Source organism: Scardinius erythrophthalmus (assembly GCF_964197995.2).
Source record: "Scardinius erythrophthalmus genome assembly, chromosome: 8".
NCBI classification, from domain to species: Eukaryota; Metazoa; Chordata; class Actinopteri; order Cypriniformes; family Leuciscidae; genus Scardinius; species Scardinius erythrophthalmus.
Genome location: NC_138228.1, coordinates 40,112,662 through 40,136,030, shown reverse-complemented (window position 1 = coordinate 40,136,030; position 23,369 = coordinate 40,112,662). Strand labels below are relative to the sequence as shown.

The 23,369-nt window shown below is 37.1% G+C and overlaps 1 protein-coding gene across 3 annotated transcripts in view; it reads left to right on the top strand.

Annotated features, from left to right (window-relative positions):
* Positions 1–23,369, top strand: part of rasa2 (RAS p21 protein activator 2) — a 41,818-nt gene extending 18,449 nt beyond the window's left edge. For 2 of the 3 annotated variants that reach the window (XM_081372868.1, XM_081372870.1), the window contains exons 6-25: positions 4,507–4,590; positions 4,837–4,909; positions 5,098–5,174; positions 6,058–6,159; positions 8,996–9,149; positions 9,277–9,431; positions 9,649–9,763; positions 9,876–9,950; positions 10,296–10,419; positions 10,650–10,756; positions 11,013–11,099; positions 11,219–11,296; positions 11,923–11,996; positions 12,173–12,279; positions 16,379–16,429; positions 16,938–17,020; positions 18,250–18,458; positions 18,550–18,653; positions 19,290–19,461; positions 19,698–23,369. In XM_081372868.1, coding sequence (XP_081228994.1) covers positions 4,507–4,590; positions 4,837–4,909; positions 5,098–5,174; positions 6,058–6,159; positions 8,996–9,149; positions 9,277–9,431; positions 9,649–9,763; positions 9,876–9,950; positions 10,296–10,419; positions 10,650–10,756; positions 11,013–11,099; positions 11,219–11,296; positions 11,923–11,996; positions 12,173–12,279; positions 16,379–16,429; positions 16,938–17,020; positions 18,250–18,458; positions 18,550–18,653; positions 19,290–19,461; positions 19,698–19,728 — 2,062 coding nt within the window. In that variant the 3' untranslated portion in view covers positions 19,729–23,369. The remainder of the gene's footprint in view (positions 1–4,506; positions 4,591–4,836; positions 4,910–5,097; positions 5,175–6,057; positions 6,160–8,995; positions 9,150–9,276; positions 9,432–9,648; positions 9,764–9,875; positions 9,951–10,295; positions 10,420–10,649; positions 10,757–11,012; positions 11,100–11,218; positions 11,297–11,922; positions 11,997–12,172; positions 12,280–16,378; positions 16,430–16,937; positions 17,021–18,249; positions 18,459–18,549; positions 18,654–19,289; positions 19,462–19,697) is intronic. The other variant, XM_081372869.1, reaches the window with a different exon arrangement.

Sequence of the window (23,369 nt, the reverse complement as noted above, 5' to 3'; positions counted from 1 at the left end):
AAATATGACTGGAATCATTTCAAAAAGGAAAGTACAGTTAAGTGCAATGTGCTGTCATATAGGCTGCATAAAATAATAATGAGAACAGTATAATTGTGTGCTTGGGACATGGATTTTAATGGTGAGACTTTTGTTTTTGCGATCAGGCTCTCAAAAATTATATAAAAATTTGGATTTAGATTTATCTGCCAATATATCGGTTATCGGATTTCAAGATTTATCGTTTATCTGTATAAGCCGAAATGTTCATATTGGTGCATCCCTATCGCTTTAAAAGCATAGTTAACTTAAGTGTTTCCAAATTAATAATAATAATAATGTATTATTTCAGTTTTCTTATAAGATTAAATGTTTATCCAATTGCAGCTCATGACAAAATGATAAAAAAATGTACCTAATTGTGCAACCCTAAGTAAATAAGATGAAATATTTGACGTTTTTCTGCATGTCATGTGACCATTAACCGACATCATTGTACTTCACGTGCAGTATTCGCGAAGTACGCATTCTGCGACCTGTGGACGCTGTGAACTATAACTTCAGTGGTGTGTCTCGTCTGGGAGGGCGAGAATACCTGTGAAGTTCATGTTCACACCACTACAGGGTTGTGTGTTTTCTTTAATGGTGTGAAAGATGGTCTGACTCAATATAGAGTTGCTGACGTGCATCTCTGTTTAATGTTGGCCATCGCTGTTCATTCACACTCTCCCACAGAGCAGGTTGACGAAAGAGGAAGCGATGCCGTGACTGCAGGAAGCCCGCACTGCGCTGTTTCTGTGGTTTTGTTTTGCCGTCACACTGCTTTTTTCTCTCTTTCATTCTCTCTCCCTCTCTGTCGTTCTTTCTCACCTTCCTTCACCGCTTCACGGCTGTCACCATGACGACTACGAGTGTGAATTACTTCTCGTCTTGGATGGCAGTGCTTCTGCTTTCACCTTTCTTATCTGACACCTTCATTTATGCACGTTCTTCTTTCATCGTCTCATTCTCCCGTTCATTCATATTTTAACTTGTGACGTGGAGGAACCTCTGACAAAGTCAACATCAGGGTTCAACAATAAGGATGGCTGAGAGGGTTTGGGGCCAGTTCACTGAGCTGCTACTTTGGCATTATATATTACATTTGTTGATCATGTGCCTTGCAAATGCAAACATTTGGTTGTATGGTTGCATGTATTAAAGGTGAACTAAGTAACTTTTTTACCTTAACCGAACAGCTTCGGAGTCATTGGAATAGTTCTATGACTTTTTTCGGGTTCAATGGTGGTTGTCGCGCAGCCCCAAAGCGCCTGTGAGCCGAAAAACCACACTTGCAACTTTGGGCCGGTGGGAAGTATCGTGTGATATCAGGTCTCACGATGTAACGAATTGCTTCACGGCACTGCACATATACACAATAGGGATAGCTCACAGATGAAGTTATTAGAGGCCAGACAGACTCACGGAGGCGATTGGCATCTCACAACTTGCACTTTATTCCCCAATCGAACTCGTGTAACTGTCTGTCACCCGTTCTACCGTCCACAGCTTTACTTGATAAACAAAAGTAGGATAAGAACGAGCATCAAACTGAAATAACCCGCATACACGGGGTGTTCGAGGTGCACATACAACACAGACTGCCGACAGTTCAACAGGGCGCGCGCAGCTCTTAAAGGGGCCACACCTTATTTCCACTCATTACAGCTTCCATCCGACTGAACCGGTACCGGTATAGAGGGCGGAAGGGATCAGGCCGTGAGTGCAGCGACGGCTCTGCGTGAGTGCTATTTACGACAGTAACATTAAATACAAGTACTCCACAGCGACTCTAGGGGTCGCTGTTTGACAAAAACGGAAAGCTGCATAGTGTGCCTTTAAATATTGGTGACATTTGAACCAGAAGAATTTATAATAACTAATCTTATCTAACTAATATAGATAATATTGTATCAGAATTTTGAGAATGACTTGTAATGGAGTGCAACAGTCGGGTTCCAGTAGTAAAAACTCCATTCATTTTCTCCATTAAGGAAATAGATTTTTAACGATAACTTATAAACCTTTAAAGACAGCCTTACTTTGAGCTACAAGGTTGTTGAAGCCGTCAGCCCACATTATCACAACTTCGTTTTAAAATAATCATGTTTAACATTGGAATTTGTGGTGAAAAACTACATTGCCCATGATGCTGTGCAGAAAATTCCACCAATCGCAGTTGAAACACGCCAAAATATCTTTTTAGCCCCGCCCACTCCCACGAAGCACTGCGAATGTAATCGAGTCAGTCAATCTCCCTACGCTCTCAAAGTACTTAAATATTTGAATAAACATGCATATTTTTATTTGTGTGTATATATAATCAACATTTTTAAATGAGTAGTTTTATATATCTCCATTTTTAATTTTTCGATTATGCTGTATGTAGTTTATAATGTTATGATTCACCTCATAGCTTCAAGTGTATTTCATCTTCTTTATCTTCTTCAAGTGTATTTGTATAGCGCTTTTCACAATACAGATTGTATCAAAGCAGCTTCACAGTATTAAATTAAAATAATACAACAATGTTTGTTTCTAATGGAATTTATTGATTGATAAAATTAAATATCCCCAACGCCTAAGCTCATTGGCTTCGCATAGCTCATTGGCTATAGCTCATTGGCTCATTCGCATAGCTCAACGCATAGCTCATTGGCTTCGTTCATGGCTTATAACACTTTATCAAAGACTTTTTTGAAATCCTAATGGGAGAGACAAATGGAAAAATACTTCCAGAACCAACACCGCTGAAAAGTCTCCAAAAAAGTGTCATGTTTTGCCCTATGTGCCTTTGTTTCCAGCTAAGTGTGTGTATGGATTAATCATGTTGTATTTTTGTACTTCCTGCTGTTATTGCAAATTGCAAAAACATACAGTGCGTTTGAAATCAAATACTTCCCTACTAAATAGAGCAGTATGATCTACTGACGACGCACAAATCAAAGAACAAAGACGCAGCCAGATCATTTCCAGAATGACAAACGCAATCTACCAAGAGCTGCGCAAATTAGCACCTGGTTTAAGACCATGATGCTTTCTTTAGGCGTTAAATAGTAGCGCAAATACCAGTAAATTGACGAGCGCAAACCTTAGTAAATCACCTTGCATGATTCTTTTAAATACTCTCCTCCCACAAATTTTGCGTCTGAAAGGGAAAGTCCTACAAATGCATATGCAATAAGGTCAGCCACAAACATAACTGTGTCCACGCCTTTTCAGGGCTAATTTTTCACTGCGTGTCTTTAATAAATACAGACAGTAGCTTTTTAACGCCGAAAGAAGGTTTGTGTTGGCGTAAGCTGTTAGTAAATCTGGCCCATAGCATTCGAAAAACAGTAGGCGAAAAGTTCCCAGGATGACCTACTACTTCTGCTGAGATTCTGAAGTGTGCATTCGATGGACACTTTACTATCCCATGAGGCCACGGGACAAAGGAGATGTGAATGGCAGTAACTTATGCGATAGGTCAGATGACAGTGACAACATGGGGGATGTAGTACGTCCAAATTTCATTCATACTATAATATAACATACTTTTTTAATGGTTGCAAAGTTTCAAACCAAATGTAGTACTTACTATACAGTGTACACCATGCGATTTCGAACGCAACGCTAGTAAATGAAAGTTATTTTTAAATGTTCTTTTGAAGAAAATTAGTTTTTTTGTAAAAAGTGAAACAAACACCTTTACTTTTGTGACGCACATGAAATGTTTATTTGTATATTTTGAAGTAATATTACAATATAAAATAACTCTTTTTCTATTTTAATATATTTTAAAATGTAATTTATCCCTGTGATCAAAGCTGAATTTTCAGCATCATCATTACTCCAGTCTTCAGTGTCACACGATCCTATGCTGAATACGCTGATTTGCTGCTCAAGAAACATTTCTTAATATTATCAATGTTGAAAACAGTTGTGCTGCTTAATATTTTGTTGAAAATGTGATCAAATTTTGAACTATTCATTGATGAATAGCAAGTTCAAAAGAACAGCAGTTAAATAAAAAAAATATATATATATAATTTTTAACATTTTAAATATCTTAACTGTCACGTTCGATCAATTTAATGCATCCTTAGAATAAGAATAATGAGTAAAAGTATTATTCTTATAAATAAACAGTCAAATAAAAATCTGTAGTACTGGTCAGGATGGAGAACATGGCATAAAAAATGTACCCTGTATACTTTATTAATACATGTTTATGATCTTGTTGTGATTGCTTTTGTGATATTGGTGCTTTTAATTTCAAGGGAAGAGGCCAAATAGTTAATTAGGCATTATTTAGTTTAGACTTCTAAAACAGTTGCCTAAATATCCTGTTTCACTTGGAAATGTGTCGTCAACCAAGTAAAATTGGTTAAGAATGCTGTTTGATGTTGACTTGAATGTTGTGTTTAATCACATATGGACAGAGCATTCTGCTGTTTGATATTTAATGTTACTTTCAATAACAGGCCCTGTGTGTGTCTTTTGCAGGATAATTGCGTGTCAGGGTTTGCCGTTGATAAGTGGACAGAACTGTGACCCGTACGCAACAGTAGCACTTGTAGGGCCCGCCAGGTAGGTCTATATACATTATAAATCACAAGGTTTACTGTAAAGGAACAGAGGTTTTCATGAAACCTGATGGTTTCTTATGAAGTACTGAAAACAGTCAAAATGCATTATTGTGATTGTTTCTAAATCAGTCAGTCATCTGATCATTTCAGCCTCTGTCACCGATCTAGGCTGAAATGAGTACATAACATCCGCTCTGATTCAATAATAACATCCTGCTCTCTGTCTTTCTGTTTTTCTCTCTCTCAGGTCTGACCAGAAAAAAACGAAAGTGAAGAAGAAAACCAGCGACCCTCAGTTTGAGGAGACCTTTCATTTTGAGGTACAGCCTCATCCATTCATTCAGTAATAGTTAATGAGTGTTGATTTTGTGAGTCTAAATCTCCCCCAAATGGCTTAAAAAGGGATCGTCATTAATTTTGATCATGTCAGAGTTATGATTTCCTGTGGATGCAGTATGCATTTGTAGCATTAGCCATATTATGTTTACAATTCACAATGTTTCTGCAGGTCACAAGGTCAAGCAGTTACAAGGGGAGGTCACACTTCCAGGTGGAGGAGGAGGACATAGAGAAACTAGAGATCAAGTGAGTTCTCTTCTTCATTATTGTGTTGGCATTGTTTCATGTTAGCCTCTCCTGGATATGTTTTTTTTTTTTTTTTTTTTGATCAAGTGAGTTCTCTTCTCTTCTTCATTGTTGCGTTGTCAGTTTAATCTTTGGCTGTAATGGCTGGATTTGTGTTTGTTTTGTTCTCTTCTTTTCATTACTTCATTGTTGTGTTGTCATTGTTTCATCTTTGTCTCTTCTGGCTGGATGTATGTTTGTTTTTGTTCATCATGTTTCCATTCTTTTAACTTTTGCTTCTCTTCTCTTCGCCGGGTGCATACTTTTTTTTCTTTTCTTTTTTTTTAAACTGCATATAACTGCACATATTGACTGTTTGTGGATGATTATGGTAATCAGGGATGAGTGCTTATTTGATTGGAAGACTGTATGTAATGTCAAAAATATTTTGATGAATGTGGCTTTGCTCTGATTTGACACATTATGTGCCACTCTGAATTGTCCCATATAGCCCTCTGCAGAAGCTGACAGGTAAGAGTAGGTGAAACCACCAGACGGCACATTAGATCATGACACTAATGTGTGTGTGCGTGTGTGTATGTTTATGCATGATTTTGTGTGTTGTTGGTTTTCCACTCAAAGGCAAATTATTTGTGTGCATGTTTGATGTGAGAAAAAGCTTCATCCAGTAGTGGAGAGAAAAATGACTAACCCACCTTGATGCAACTGCATCTATACTCTGCGTGCTGGATTTCAGATTCAGTTTGACTGAAAATGGGACAAGTTCAATTGTGTGTTTTTTTTGTTGTTTTTTTCGGGGGTTGAATACATTGAAACAGAGCACTGTTTGTGTTTGTAAATGAACATTTAGCTAATGCACACTATCTTGTACTCTCCCTTGCAGGGTAGAGCTGTGGAATAATGGTAACTTGGCACAGGACGTGTTCCTCGGAGAGACACGGGTATCTGTGAAAATCCTGAGAAACGACCATGTCCACAAAGCATGGTAGGAACACACACACACACACACACACACACACACACACACTCAGAAGTAAAGCTGGACAATATATGGAATATTCAATTTGCTGGCAATATCCACCTTATTTTTTAAAGGAAGTATATTAATGTAATATTGCAAACTGGTATTTCTTATCATATTACTTTATTATCGTAATCATAAAACACGTTTATAGCGTAACTATTTTTACTATCACTTTATTTTTCTAATTGGAAGTCGTGCATTCACAGAAAATAGTTACTTCTGCATTGAAAAATAAGGTGGATAACACCTTATTAACAATGAGTGATTTGATCTTTTTTTTTTTCAGGTTTATTAATTTAATAAAAAAATACAGCAAACTTACAATTTGTAGTTCGTACTTACAATGACTTCACAACTCTTATTATTATTTAAATGATCATATTAACAAAACTGCTTTACTGGTTATTAATATAAAGTTTTTTGTCCACTGAAATCGGGTTGGGTTAACACTGATCTATATAAATGTATATAGAGCTGAGGTTGTAACCAATATGCAGTCTCTCTAAATCCCTCCTTTCCATGAGGCTACTCTGCTCTGATTGGTCAGACGGCCATTCTGTTGTGATTGGCGTTTTGTTTCCAACACAAAGCGGTAGACCAGTCACCATATCTGAATTTCAGCTGTCCCTCAACACTTTACACACAGTGATATAAACAGTTACGACAGCGTCGGTTTTACCTTATCAAGTCCTTATTCTTTTGAAGTGCATGCAAAGTGCATTTGCTTTGGCAGCGGAGAAAACAGCAAACCAAAGTCTTCCAGGCCTCAGCTACAACTACAGTGTTTGAGGGCGGGTCAAAGTAGAACACCGTCTACTTTGACCCGCCCTCAAACACTGTAGTTGTAGCTACACAGTCAGCCAACGAAGAGCATAGGCTGGCATTATGCAAATGTGTTACATTGTTACGTAGGTATGTAACAGGAAGTGAGACTGGAATTGCTGACGACTTGTTTCAGCAGTTCAGAATCTATTCTTTCTTTTAGGAGACAATGACTTAATTTTGTCATGCACTTTGATCTTTAAAACTTTGCAGTCCTTTTACATTGACAAACAGCTATATTTATACACTGCATGAAAAGTAATATTTGAAAAAGCATAATTAGACATGCAAAATAGAAGCATTTTAAAAGGGTGGTATAATGCCCCCAGAGTGTGTATGTGAAGTCAAAATACCCCACAGATATTTTTATATAGCATGTTAAAATTGTCACTTTTTGAGGGTGAGCAAAAACGCATCGTTTTTGTGTCTGTCCCTTTAAATGCAAATGAGCTGCTGCTCCCGCGCAGGGGGCGGAGCTACAACAGCTTGTGTCCTTTTACCTCACACAGAAATGCACTGGAAATTTTAAACTTTTAGCCTCAGAAAGATGGAGAGACTCAGGAAGAAGTGACAACATGTAGACAACATTTCTGAATGGTTAGTTGGTGAATTTATGTAGCTTATGTGTAGTTATTTTCTAGTCATTGATTAGCATATTCTGTCTTGATAATCTATAAATCGCGTTCCCGGGGACGGGTTTATGTAAATTTTAGGGTTAGTGATGTCACTAACCCTGGAGCATTGTCGTGTAGTCCCTACCAGCCGTTTGTTGTAGTCCTTAAAAAGCGATTTCTTTAAAAGAAAATATCTCCCTTTGCTTTGAACTTTGAGTGTCGTAACTTTGCAGATGTTGTTTATGCTCAAACAGCAACATTACACACTAACTAAAGTTAGAAAAGTGACATCATATTCAACCACCCCTTTAATAAGTTGGACCCCTCTGTATTTGACCCAATTCTACTATGAGGTGTTTGGTGCATGCGTGCACTTCCATGCTGTGCTGTAATATGCTGATCTTAGTGTCTGAGTGAGGTACAGATGAGGAACACGACCAGATGAGGAAGAAAGATAACAGCCAATCCCAGCTCTCCACTGGCCTTATCAGCCCAATCAGACATGAGAGCACCACCTCTGACGTCAGAGCTTAAATGAACATACTTCAGCATTACTTTAGAGACATTTGCGATGACTGCTTACTGCAACATCCATAATTTAGATTTCAGCTGCAATTGCGTCTTATCTCTGATGTTTTTTTGTCGAGAAGCGTTTGAGAGACCGTGGGTGTGTAGGTGTGTGTGTTTTGGGCGGATTGCTTCCGTTGCCCGCTTCCCCTGTGTCCTCAGACTGTGGATCACAGCGTCCTGCCGGTAGTGTTGTGTAAACATTGTATGTGCGTGCATTAGTGTGTGTGTGTGTGTGTGTGTGTGTGTGTGTGTGTGTGTTCAGACTGAGAGGGAACTTGTTGATACTGATCTGCATGTTTTGAATGAGGGCAGTGAGTCTACTGCGTGGGTGAGCTTTTGCATGAACCTAGCATAAAACAAGCGCACATACACAAACAGACGCTGACACTATTAAACATGGTCTTGCCACACTAATTCCTGCAAATGACACATACGATAAAATGATTCATGTGCTAGACACGCATATAGAAAGGATAATCTTAGAGAAAATTAGTTTTCACACACACACACACTATTGTATTTTTGCATAACTATTGTATTTTTGCTTTTAAAATGTCTCAACACTCGCATACGCAAAGCTAGTTTAGTGACACAGAGAGTGACGGAAACTTAATGACTACATAAATAGGGTTTCAAAATCATCACAACTTTTATAGCACCAGCTAAATCATTGTGACTATATTTTGAATATTTAATATACATTGCGTAATACAGCAAATTGAATGATGAAGCTGTGTGACACTGTAAAATAGCTATAAAGAGGAAATTTCTTTTTGCTTTGTGTTTTGTAGGTACTTGCTACAGCCGAAAGGAAATGGTACGAAGCCTAAGCCAGATGACCTGGGTTCTCTACGTCTGAAAGTAACGTACACCGAGGACAACGTCCTGCCCTCTGCCTGCTACACGGCCCTTCGAAACCTGATGCTCAAATCCCCAGATGTCAAGGTACAATAGCACCCCCCTTCTGTCTGGAAGACTGGCAGTCATGTTTAATTGTTGAACATTATTTTTAGTTTTCAGACACACATTCTTTCGTTTATAGCATCTTTTCATTGTTTCTTTGCGTCTCTAGCCGATCTCCGCATCAGCGGCTCACGTTCTGGGAGATATATGCAGGGAGAGTTTGGGTTATGAAGCGCTGCTTCCTGTGGTCAGACTTCTGCTCCATCACAACAGACTGCTTCCCTTTCTCACCGCTGTTGCTGCCCTGGAGCTGGAGAATACACAGTTCAGTAACACACTCACACAAAAACACTTCTATAGTTTTGTTTTGGTAATATCCATATATGTATTTTTTTATTTAGTTTTTTATTTGACAGGTATGCATATAGGTTTTTGTTTTTTTATATATAATTATTTTATTTTTTTTGCCCCATAGTTTGTCTAGGTTATAAACTCACGCTATTTCTTTGTCCTCTTAAATGTCCTCTGTCTCCCTGTGCAGAGAGGCCAACACCATATTCAGAGGGAATTCTCTGGCCACCCGCTGCATAGATGACATGATGAAGATTGTGGGCCGAAGTTACTTGACCGTCACTCTCAAACCTGTTCTCAATGAGGTGAGACACAAAGGATTTAAGTTTTTTTTGTTTTGTTAACTGGACATGTTTATAGATGCATTGAAATGTGTGACTTAGATTTGACAGTTGTTACTTTCATTCTGCTTTACAGATCTTTGAATCAAATAAAACCTGTGAGATCGATCCTGTCAAACTGAAAGAAGGCGATAATGTGGAGGTCAACAAGGTGATTTTTTTTTTTTTTTTTTTTTTTTTTGGTTTCTTGTTGAATTGTTGTACTTAATTTGGCCGTGTGTGTCAGTTAAATTAAGGAGATATTCTGGGCCACCAAAAATGAAACCCTGAAATTCAAAATGTGGGGGTAAAATGTCCCTGTAATGACTTCCTCTGTTTATTCCATCTGATATAGTTTTTAATATGCATTTCTAAGCCTAGCTATATATAAGTTAATATTGATATAATATAAGCTGTAATTTTACAGGTTGGATGCAATAAATTCCCATGACTGAGAAATTTGATTAAAAAATTTTTTTTTTTCTGATCTCACTTGCATGTGTTTGTGTATTCTTAGGAGAATCTTCAGGGTTATGTGCATAAGGTTTTTACGTCTATAACACAGTCCAGCTCCAGTTGTCCTCCCCTCATGTGTGATGTCTTCAGGTCACTCAGACAGCTCGCATCGAAACGCTTTCCAGGTGAAGCAGCACATGCGCATGGACACGCTTTCACTCTCATTTGCTTGTGCGGGGTCCACACATTTATTTTGTTCAGGAATGTTTCAGTGTTTTAGTATACCTCACACTGAATAAAGTCTCTGCATGCATTCCTGTAAGACTGTGTTGATTCACCACTAGGAGGAGCCAGATACTCAGTCATGACTAATAATCTCTTGTGTGTGTGTGTGTGTGTGTGTGTTTTACCACAGCGGATCCTCATGTGCAGTACTCAGCGGTCAGTAGTTTTATATTTCTGAGGTTCTTTGCGGTGGCTGTTCTCTCTCCACACACATTCCAGCTGAGATCCCATCATCCTGTGAGTGTGCAACAAAAACAGTCACGCACACCACAGCTATAACAAACTACCTACTTAGTTGTAACAAACATGATTTACTTCCTTTTTTAGCATGTGACTAATTTATTCATGCCAGGAAAGACCCATTGAGACACTCCAGTCTTTTCTGAGAATGCCATGAGACAACAATACTGTTTACTAAAAAAAAAAGAAAAAAGCATAACATAATTAACAGTAAATGTAGAGAATCACCTATCTTCCTCTTTCTCTCTCTCAGGACCCTGAAATTTCCCGCACACTTACTCTTATCTCTAAAACCATCCAATCTCTGGGCAGCTGGGGCAGCCTTTCCAAGAACAAACTGGTATGTCAGCTATTAGTCATACGGTGCGCTGAAGGAAGTAACTTTTCAAAAGTTTTCCCCTAGACTTTGGGACATTTAAAAAAAAAATTCCTGTTCTTGTTTTGTTGTTGTTTTTCCAGTCTAGCTTTAAAGAAACCTATATGTACGATTTCTTCAAGTTATTCCAAGAAGATGAATGTATAGAGAAAGTTAAACAGGTAAGTATTTCTAACAAACTGTTTTTTGAGGTCTCCGTTGTACATAGGGCTGTGCCATATTTCCTTATATTGCAATTCTTTTACTCAGAATAGATTGGATCGATATTTTAAAAGCTAAAAAATGCACTTCATAAATACAGTGCTTTGAATACACATTTTGATGAGCATGTATTTAATTTTTAGGGGGCATAAACTAAAAACTGTGTCAAGTTCCTTTTAAAATATCAGGTAGTTTGACCTTCATATGAGAAGGCAAGGTTAGGTCAGGTTATAAAATGTAATCTGATGGTGTGACTCCCCAAAAATGTTATGATATTCTTGAAAATAAATTATTTGCAATCATGAATCAAACTTCCCATCTCTCTCAGCATTTTTGTTGTTGATGTTTGAACGAGGGCCCTGTTACAAATACCTTAAATCTGTTAACACAAATACTTATGAGTCATGACTTATGTAACAGGACATTTTTACGCAGTATTGCTATGTGTATTATGATGTGAAGTAGCTGCCATTGACCAGCCTTCAATATCTGTGTATTGTGTGCATTTATTATAAAGCATATTCTGTGTTAAGCTTGGGCTTCATTCTCATGTGTAAATTCTCTTCTGTCATCTTTTTTGCTTTAGTTCTTAGATGAGATCTCCTCTAATGTAAGTAAGGAGTCTAGTGGAGTGGAGGACTCCTTTGTGCTGAAGGAGGGGTGAGTAGAAAACGCCACAGTTCTCAGAACAGACTAATTGATTAGTCCCATTTATTACGTCTTTGAGTAGCTGAAATAAGGGTTGAGTCTGGGTGATTGTTTTTGTTTTGTTTTGTTTTTTTACCACATTGTTTCCAGGAAACCTGACAGTTATGTGTGTGTATGATTTTTAACAGAGAGGTACATAAGCGGGCACAGGGCAGAAAGCGAATAGGAAAGAAGAACTTTAAGAAACGCTGGTTGCGAGTGACCAATCAAGAGCTCTCCTATCACAAGCAGAAAGGTGAGTGTTCCTGGCTGTTGACGATAATGTGTTCCCCTGAAAACATGTTTGGTCCATGATCCAAAGAACTTTCTGTTTGTGGGCAGTCATCGAGTTCAGCTCTAAAATGTGGCGGTCCAGACACTTGTTTTTGCTGGCAGGTTTTATTTGGAAACGAAGTTGAAATAACATGAGAAGTATCCCTGGATTCTTTTAGCTTGTCCTCAGTTTCACATTCTCGTTTGTCTAGCTCCTGTTCATGTAGTGTTGCCAGCCAGCTCTGGATGTGAAACTTTCTGTTTCCCCTTTTTGATTTATGCTGTCAGCTTTATGTCATGGGTATGTACGTGTGCTTAATGGTGTCAGTGGATATCATGTATTTTTTAATGTGTTGGGTTGAGAGGACTGAAAATGCGCATGTCCATTGGTAATAATTTGTATCATTGTGAATATTTTTAATTAGTGTTTGATATGGGTTATTGAGTGGACAATGTCCAAAATACCATATATAATGCTGATATAAAGGATGTGATGTAATTTGATTAGTGCTGTCAGATCGATTAACTGAATCTAACATAAAAGTTTTTGAGTTTTTGGTCACATAATATATGTATGTGTGTGTGTATATATATATATATATATATATATATATATATATATATATATATATATATATATATGTGTGTGTGTGTGTGTGTGTGTGTGTGTGTGTGTGTGTGTGTGTGTGTGTGTGTGTCTATGTATGTATGTATGTATGTATGTATATATATATATATATATATATATATATATATATATATATATATATATATATATATATATATATATATATATATATGTATATGTAGGCCTATGTCTATGTGTGTGTGTGTATATATACTATATATATATATACACACACACACATAGACATAGGCCTACATATATATAATATATTATAATATATTATATATACCAAATTTAATTAATTAGTTAAAACAAGTAAGATTTAAGAAATTCCTCAAATTAATAAATACTTATTTACGTAAAATTTTCTCAAAAATAATTGGGGAAAGATCTGCATTATGGATCAACAAGGCTGTCAGTAGATTCTGGACAAAAAAAGAACTAGATTTCAAAATTAAATGATAAAAAGGAGGATATTCAATTTATAAATTTGCTCTGTTATGACATTAAAAAGTTAAATACAGTAAAAATCAAATTAATAGTTTTTCATGAAATGAACAGAGGAAAGAATGATACTTAATATAATTAAATTATTAATATAATCAAAAATTTAAACCGCAGTTAACAACAATATTTACCTACATACACAACCAACCATTTAAAAGGTTTGGGGTTAGTAAGATTGTTTTTTAAGAAATTAATAATTTTATTGATCTGTCAAAAATGACATTAAATTATAATATTACAAAAGATTTCAAATAAATGCTGTTCTTTTGAACTTTCTATTCATCAAAACTATTAATCAGAACACCTGTGTTCAAAGTTGATATTACTACGAAATGTTTCTTAAGAAACAAATCAACATATTAGAATGATTTCTGAAGGATCATGCGACACTGAAGACTGGAGTAATTAATTTTAAAGAGATTAAAAATCTTACCGACCCCAAATGTTTGTACGGTACTGTATTCTATCTATATGACAACATTTTAAAGCATGAAAAATTCCACACGGAAGGTTCTGTGATGATGAATCACTGAAATGATTCACTGAAATGGCCAGTTCAAAATAAATGATTTGCAGAAATGAATCAAACTTCCCTTCTTTCTCAGCATTTTTGTTGATGTTTGAATGAGGACCATATTACAAATACCTTAAATGAGTCATGACTTAGCCTATGTAACAGGAAATATTTACGATTTCACTGCCAGCGGACCGATATAGTGTATATATAGGTAAATATACTACATTATGCATCATCTAGTCCTAATACTTTTGTTGATCAGCTTCATGGCATACTAACCATAGTCCTTTGAGTGATCTACCCTGTGAAAAAGAACTGTGGAGTGATGTGAATTTCAAGGTCACCAACTGCAAGTCTTGTTGTCCCTGCATGATACACGTTTATCACTGTTGTAATAATAAACATTCTTTAGCGTGATCATCTCAGAAAGAGTCAGCATGGTGGCTTGACCTTCTTTTGTTTCCTGCTGGACTGTTAGCAAAGCTGAGTTACTGTTGTTGTCTTTTCTATGGGAGAGCTGAACAAACTTACCCTAAGTATTACATTAGCTGTTTCCATCTACCTATTTTTATTGGAATTACATCTATTGGGAGATCGCATACAAAAAACACTGGATAGAAACACCAAAATGCACATAAATTCTAGAAAATGTGCATAAAAAACACATGTGCTCAATTGAGGTGGATAATTTTTTTATCAGATAAGAAGACATGCGCATAAACTGCGATAGAAACACATTTACCAGAAGTCACAAGTCATTTATGACGTTGGAGAGCCACATTGGCTTCCCCTGTTGCAGAAAACTTTAATTATTACAGATATTTTGTGCCAGTTTCCCAGGAAGTGACGATTTTGTTCTCTTGAACGCATGGAATGGAAATGGGGCTTTATTCGCATATGTTTTATGCGCTATTCCAATTGTACAAATGTACAAACCCCCCTTTTTTTTTACAGTCAGTCAGGATTGTTGACTAACCAATAGGCGATGATGTGGAAGGCACAACTGGGTCACATTGACACGGAACAATCGTGATTATCATCTCGTTTGCAGGTTTTTTCCCCATGCATTTAGATTTTCCTCCCTGATTTTATTAAGTAATTTTGTACGTTATCTATCTTATAACTTAAGCATTTGTGCTGGGAGTTACTTTGGCAGAAAGCGTTTCTCGTTTGATTTCACACACATGGCAAGTATTATAATGTTCATTCATTAGTTTTGTTTGATGTTGGGATATATGACTTTTCTTAGCTCATTTTAAGTAAGATATTCTCCTAATTTTACCAATAAAGGTATTTTCTGTGTAATATTTGTAAAAGTTTGTGGATGTAACAGTTGTTCTAGTGATTGTATGTCCATATAGTGACCCAGAAAGCATTTGGACACCAAAGTCACATTTAAAATGCATTTGATAACAAAAACATATGGCTCAAGCACAATTTTGGAAACAAAATGAAGACAAAAAGTATTGTGACAAAGTGGCTACTCAGCTAGGACACCTGTGTGTAAACTTGAGGAAAAGTGACATTTACTTATAGCTAACATATAGTAAGTGCAACTGTGTTATTCACCGCTTTACTGCAGGGATTCTCAAATTTATTCTTGGAACATGAGCTTGAAAGGTTGGGACACTTGCATTTTTAGTAGACAGTGCCATTAGACCGAAGAGGGAGAGAAGCTAATAACTCGTGATTTCATTTCCTCTCATTTGATCAAGGGTCATCTTCTAGAGTCTGTAGACATGCACCTTTCATTTGTAACTGTACTCCAGATATCAGATCTGGGGCGGTTGAGGATGTTATACTCTGTGTTGTTCACTGGCTAAACTCCACCTGAACCCCTTTAATGATTCGAAATCTCACTGGAAAGGACTTAAATACATATTTATATGCAATTTCTTTGTAATGTAATTAAAGTGTACATGCCGAATGTATTTACAAGCATTTATGATAAACTAAAATACTCTTTTAATATTATTTCTATATAAACTTGTACAGTATGGCATGTATTTAAATTAGGGATGCATGCACCGATACCACTTTTTCCAGAACTCGGCCAATACCGATACTTTCATTTTTGGTACTCGTCGATACCGATACCTGTATTTTCATTGTATTTGTATTTTTTTTTTTAGATATTAGGTAGAGTAACCATAAGTATATGAATCGTATGCATTGGTTTAATTTGTTTAGAAAACAGATAGAGTATTTCCTTCAGTTATTTTTATGTTTATTTATGCCTGTTAAAATGTATAATACAAGCCTTACTGTTCATTCTATTGCTCTATCATAGTTTGTCTTTCATTTAATAGCACCGCATATTTAGAGCTGCTTCAGCAGGGTTCAATGCTAAGAGTCAGTGGTTCAACTGTTTAGATACCAGTGAAATATCACAATTCCAATGTGTTTTTTGTGTTTGTTTTTTTTTTTCAGTAAAAAGGAACGGGAAAAGACCGCAAACCAGCTATTGGCAGTACACAGCTGGTAAACGTTCAGAAAGAAGATGCATTAAAAAGAGAGCAAGATGGGCTGGGGTGGCATGTGCAGCTCTAGTTTTCAAGCATCTGTGTACTTTGGCTGTTCTGTGGTCAAAATGATGCACATTAGCGAAGGAGATGAAAATAGGAATTTATCAAATGTGTTGAATGTGCATGAGAAACTGCTGTGTGTTTTTGTTGGCTGGCCAAGTTGGTGCGCTATCAGCTCCACGGGCTCGGCCCGACTGGACCTAGTCACGGGTCGTTAAAGAATATCTTGTAAGATTTAGTGTCCGTGTCTAAACCGCAGTCCCCAGGTTTTTATGCGTGTATGCAAAAACAGACCCATGCAGTAAGAGGTCTGGACTCTGTATTTGTCTTTATTTCATGATGCACATTATCATGTCCCTCCTCCCTTGCACAAGTGTAAAAAATAGCAAAGTGTGAATTTTCTATTAATTCATTTATTTATTTTTTCGCTCTTTTAATAAATGTATCTTTGTGTTTGTGTCCAGGGAAAGAACCACTGTGCGTCATTCTTGTGAAAAACATCCTCGGTGTTGAGAAACTGGAAGAAGGTGCCTTTAACCGCAAAAACGTGAGTAGCTCAGTCATATTTGTACGTTCTTGTGTATGTGTTCTAGCAGCTCAGCTCGAGCTCGCTGCGGCGCGCAGGTGACATTAGCAATCGCCCCACCGGTCTCACTCGTTCCCACGGCTCTCAGCCTTGTCCTGCTTGCCTGCTTCTCTCCCCCAAAGCCAGGTGTAACTCATTGGGGCACATGAATAGGCCCAACACAGTTCCAAAAATATCTGTGTGGTAAATATTTAAAACTGTTTACAATTGTTCTCTGGGTGTTTAAGGGAAATATGGCAGAATAGTCTTTGGAAATTCTGTAGTCAGAAACCCCCCACACAGTGCCGTGTGAGTTCTGCTCTCAGAGATGAATCTAAGAGTAAGAAATGCATAAGAGTATGTATGAAAAATGCACAGGTATGCATACTCTTAGATTCATTCTTTGCGCAATTGATGTATTTATTATTTCTAAATTGGCTTCTAATTGTTTAACTGTGTAATTGACATGATACATTTTTACCTGACAAATAAAATGTTATATTTGATTTTATTCTTTATTCTTCTGAAATCATTATGACCATTAGATTAAAGGGATGGTTCGGAGTAAAATCAACCTAGGGTCCTTTGCACCGTGACCTCGAGCCAAACACCCCCTCCCCCAGAAGCCTTTTTTCCCTTGGTCGAACATTATTAAAGTTAGAGCTTATTTAGAGATATCAGCCGGATGGCTTAGTGCAGGCGCTAACGGATCCAAGGATGTATCTCGTAAATTACCCCACTAATAATGCCCAGAATGGTACCAAACTTATACAGTAGTACAAATAGATTCTGTACTCGAGGTACAGGAAAGGTATTGGAAAGTTTGTAAGTACATCAGGAGTTTATTTAAATAACACTTGCCTGACGGCTCATGCTACCACTAACCTGGTCGTCGACGTCACTTCAGTGGTTTGGGAAAAGCACGTAAAAGTCCTGGCAGAAAGCGATGCATAAGGATGTGGTGTAACGACGGATTTTTTTTTTTCCAAAGTGTTGACAACTTAGTGTTAACTAATAATTGTTGCAAACTGGTTCTACCAACAAAATATTAGTGCATTCCTGGAACTGGGCGTCGTTACACTACATCCTAATGCATCGCTTATGCAAAAAAAGTTTTTTTTAATTATAATAATACTTCACAATATTACTGTTAAAATAAAATAAAAATAAAATAGCTCATGGATTAAAACATCCAAACTTTTGTTTTGCAGATGTTTCAGGTAATCCATTCAGAAAAGCCTCTGTACGTGCAGGCGGGTAACTGTGTGGAGACCAACAGCTGGATTGAGGTGCTGAGTCAGGTCAGCCGCTGTAACCCGGGGCGGCTCAGTGCGTTTCACCCGTCTGCTTATGTGAGTGGATTCTGGTTATGCTGTAAGGAACCCAACGAGAACGCCCCGGGCTGCCGACCATGCACTGCGTAAGACATCTTATTAATACATTTGCATTTTATCGCTGTATGTGCAAGCATGTACACGTTACCTTTTTTCATGTCTGACTCCGTCTTATAGGACAGCGTTGGCTAATATTCAACTGGACATCGACACTGACCGAGAAACAGAACGAATCTTCTCCTTTTTCTCCACAAACCGCTCCAGACTACAGAAGATGGAGGGTGTGTATAGCCTAAAAACAATATGAAATCATTTACTTTATTAAGTGTGTTTTTTGTTTCTCCACTATATACAAGTAAAAAATATTGACCTATGAAAAGTAGCTATTGTGCAGTCATATAAATCAACCCAGGATATTGCATCCAGGATCCTGCTCAATATTCCGTTTCATTCAGAATTACCAGTCAAATGTTTGAACACAGCTAGTCATTTTTTATTGCTACTAGGTAAAGTCATCTGAACTGTAAAATGACACAAATGTTGGTCTAGAAACACCAAAATGACCAAAAATGTGTCCCATGAATGCACTTAATGGCTCTTTTCCTTTTATTATTTGGTCCATTCAACCATTAAAAAGTAATACCTTTTATTTAATTTTTTTTTTTTTAAAGATATTCATAAAAAATAGTTTGCATATTGTCTATTATACTATTTTGAAGGTTCCTAATTTTGTTTTGGAGGTCTCCTAAAATAATTTTACATGCATCTGATCCAAGGTCAAAAAACTTAAATTTTCTAATAATATACATTGCACGATGTCTGAAACGATTCAACAAAGGAATCAGTCTCTCTAAACCAGAAAAATGTATTTTCATTTAAACGTGTGAATTTAATTGTTTATGTGTGTGTGTCTACAGATACCTGTGCTGGCATGTCAGTGTACCTCGGGCAGCAGGAGGAGTGCTCAGCCTTCACTATACAGGACCCTAAAGAGACCTTCCGTACCATTAAAGAGCTCGGAGAAGTACTGGATGAGCTGCAGGCTCACCACGACTTAAAGGGGGCACTAACCGATGAACCAGGCACTATGTAAGACACCCAAAATGAATCAATACATCACATTTTTATACAAAAGTGGAAATTTTAATTGTTACATAGATGTTTCAAATTCGTAATTTGCATTTTTTTAATTATCCTTGAAGACTTTTTCTAAAAAATTCCCATCTTCTTCAAGAGCCAAGTAAACAAAATCTTGTCTTATATGTGTATGTGCAGTAAAATGATTAAAAAAAAATGTTTTGCATTTTTTTTACTTTCTTTTATAGCGCGAATCCTATTGTTGGGAAGACAGCGTAACATTGTGACTGCGTGAACAGGTGGTACTGACACAGCCACACAAGCAGAGGGCGCTGTGTTTGACAACATTTAGGAGCATGACAGCGCGCTGATAATGCTCAGAGAAGCGCTGCCGTTCCACACGTGACTCAGTCTAACCTCTCCAGCAATGGCCTGACCTGGAGTTACGGTGTACTTGGAAGAATTTGGCCAGTCAAGAGTCGAGTGGCGTGTCCGTGAGTTGCTATCATTGGAAAAATCTAGCTCTTTTCTCTGTGTGCCTGTCCGGTCTCAGTCTTATATCAGTTTTTAAGATCGTTTTAGTAACCTCAATCGCCAGTCCGCACAGTAAGAAAGGATTCCGATCACCTCTTATTCATTCCTAAACAGGCTGTGAAAGTCCAGACGCCAAGAGTTTGTCTGAGAAATTATAGCTGCTAAAATGAAAGAACTCAACCTTCACATTTTTCTTTGTAAAGCGCCAGTTTTTTCAGACTACTGGTCGTTAAGTAAAATAACCATGTCAAAGGGAATCTTCATTGTTCTTTATTCTTGTAGTTTCATCCCTCTCAGTCCATCCCTTTGAGTGTGTGCATGGTTTTCTATCTGTAGTGGATAGAATTAATCTGCCTTATAAATTCAGTGGAGGTACTTACAATCCCACACCTGTATGAATTAGGGACTAATGCAGAAGCACTTTAGATATTTGGAATATTCCAGATGAGATTGTTTTAGATACGTGGTATCAAACCTTTTTTTCCTGATATTGATCAGTTACATGATCAGCTCTTGTGTAATGTTCTGTAGATAAGGTTCATATCCCGTAGATTTTTACTAGCTATTTTTCTTACGCCAAAGATGTTGTTTTGTAGGTTTTCATGACTTGAAAATGGTATACATGTAGTTTTTTAATTACAGAATTTGTAAAAAAAGGAAAATGGCTATCTATATTTCATGGATGTACGTTTTGGGAGCCTCATGCATTTTGATAAACATGAAGAAAATTCTTTGTAATCACCCCCCCCCCCCCCAATCACACAATGACAATATTTTATAGTATGATGTCATAAGCTCTGTTCCATAACCTAGTGAGCTGCCTACAAAGACAGCACAGGCATACTTAAAAATACAAAAGCTGTTCTAAAAATGTAAGCAACTAAATTATGAAATTATAGAATCGCTCCCTCCTTTGCAGAGACTGCAATGCCATAATGCACTGCAACTAACTTAGTGGGGGGAAAAAAACAATCCAAGGTGGCACTTGAGAGAAATATTGATCGTAAATGTACCATACTAAAAAGTATTGTTCAAATAGTTCCATGTACTTACAAACATCCCAATATGGGTGTGTGCTATGTATATTTTTGCTCAATTGAGTATTGAGTTGTTAGCTTAGCAACATGATAACAGCATTGCAACTGGAATATTTTGCAGGGTAAACAGCAAGGAAGCTCACTAGAGTTTTGAACAGAGCTAGAAACGGATTGTTTGGTATGAATTCTGATCGACAATCTCCTGTATCATGTTTGTGGTGTCACAGTGTCTAATTTAGAGGTGGAATTGTCATGTCATTTTCTGATAACTTCCACCTACTGGTTATTACAGGTCTACACATGTGTGGTTTTGTTTTAAAATGACCCATTTTTAACTGTACTGAAGGGATTTTGTGTGTCTTTTCTGTAACATTGGAAACTGTCATGTTCTGCTTGGTATACTTGTGTTTCGCATCTATCTATTCTTAGTAGCCTAGATCAGTGGTTCTCAACTGGTAGGTCAAAAAAGGGTCATGGACTTCAGGGGAAATGAAAACAATAAAATGCACTAACCATATAATAGTGAAGAGCTTAGATAGCAAAATAAATAAGCTTAACTTTTAAACACCCCATGAAATAAAACAAATACAAAAGAATGAACATTTTAACAATTGGACTGTACGTTTAAGACAGAGGGGCCGTTTACACGACACCATATTCAACTAAAGGGGCGTTTGAGGGCCTTAAAACACAAACTTTTGAAAATGGGATTCAAAGTTTTTGAAAACCATACCGTTATCGTCTTGCGAATTTGTGAAAGCGGTGATGTTGTGCGTTTGCTTATTACGTGTTCAGTCTATAGGCTTGTAGTGTTTCTTTACAAAGTGACATCGCCAACTACTGGCCTGGCATTCATAATACAATCGTTTTCATGGATCTTTGGTGGAACTTTGTCTATATGCGAAAAACACAAAGAAAAAACGTTTCCGTTTTTAGTACATTGTTGTGTAAATGAACCCTGAGAAAGAACATTTAAGATCTTCCAAACCATCTTATCATTTACAATATCCTCACTTTTATGAGCATTACAGATCTCTCCATTCTATCTATATGTCACTGTGTACATGATCAGCTCGATGGCGTAACTGGCATAAATGTATTGAATTTGGCCCAGTGCACACTGTACGATTTTGCCCACAATATTAGCTTCGGAGACCAATTTGTGAGTTTGTTTATTGTAGGATGTTTATTTCGTACTGTAGCTTCCCTTGACAAAAATAGGATTCTTAAATTGGCTTTTGGATTAATGCAGAAAATAAGCTCTGTGACCAACAAAAGTTTACGATTCTTGCACGTTTTGTTCATCATAATAAACTTCACAAATGAACACAACTTTAATGAATTTTAAAGCCTAAATACAATCGTTAGAAGTACAAAGCTAAACGTAGGCCGTAAACGAACTATACCCATGTTGAATGAATTCAACATCATTAAAGCTTCCGACATCTTTTCAGTCTTTATTTAAAAAACATTTTCCCTGAACGTTCGAGTTCTAATAGTTTGGAAGAGTGTGATTATAAACGCATTGAGGCTGTAAAAGCAGACTAGACAGTTTAGCTGTTCGGATGATGACGTTTAATTTCCCCGAAAACCTTTGCGGTCCCGTTTAGCCACTTGTCAGCAGCCGCCTTTTTCAAGACAAGTAAACGGGGTATTACAGATGTATTTTATGTTGTAAAGTAAAACGTGACTCTCTATGTTAATATCTTGGCATTTAACCAAAAACCCATCGATTTCGGGATGATGGAACCAGAAGTGCTAAAATGCTAACGTTTCTTGGTTTTAACCTACATAAAAACACAAAACTATAAATTCAAACAATAAATGCCGTTTTGAAGCTCTTAAATGTCACGTGACAGATCGCTGTTGCTGTTGCTTCATGTTTGGAGCAGTGGAGAAGATGAATTGAGGCTCTGTCTGGTCTGGATATGGATATATGATTCTTTAAAAGGGAGGAGAAAATGCTTCCCATATCTTTTGATGTTGACATCTGTCACTTGATAGAAGCTAGCCAAATCGGGCAGATGCCAGCATGGACGGGTTGAGAAAAAACTCCCAAAAACATCAAATACCCGGTTCAATGAGGACATGGTTTGTGGAAACCACAAAGTTTTGTGCAGAGAATTATTGGCTGCTGAGAGCATGAAACCATCGAAATTTTGTACGATACACAATTTTGGTACCGCGTTGGGTCACGATGCAAACCACTGATCTAAATAATCTAACCTCTTAGTGTGGCATCAAATTTAAGTGTACTTAGCATGATCATTGTATGTTCTTTTAAAAAAGACCCCTTAGCTATATGATAGAAGGATATGTAAAAAATCACCATTGGGGAACACAGGAACC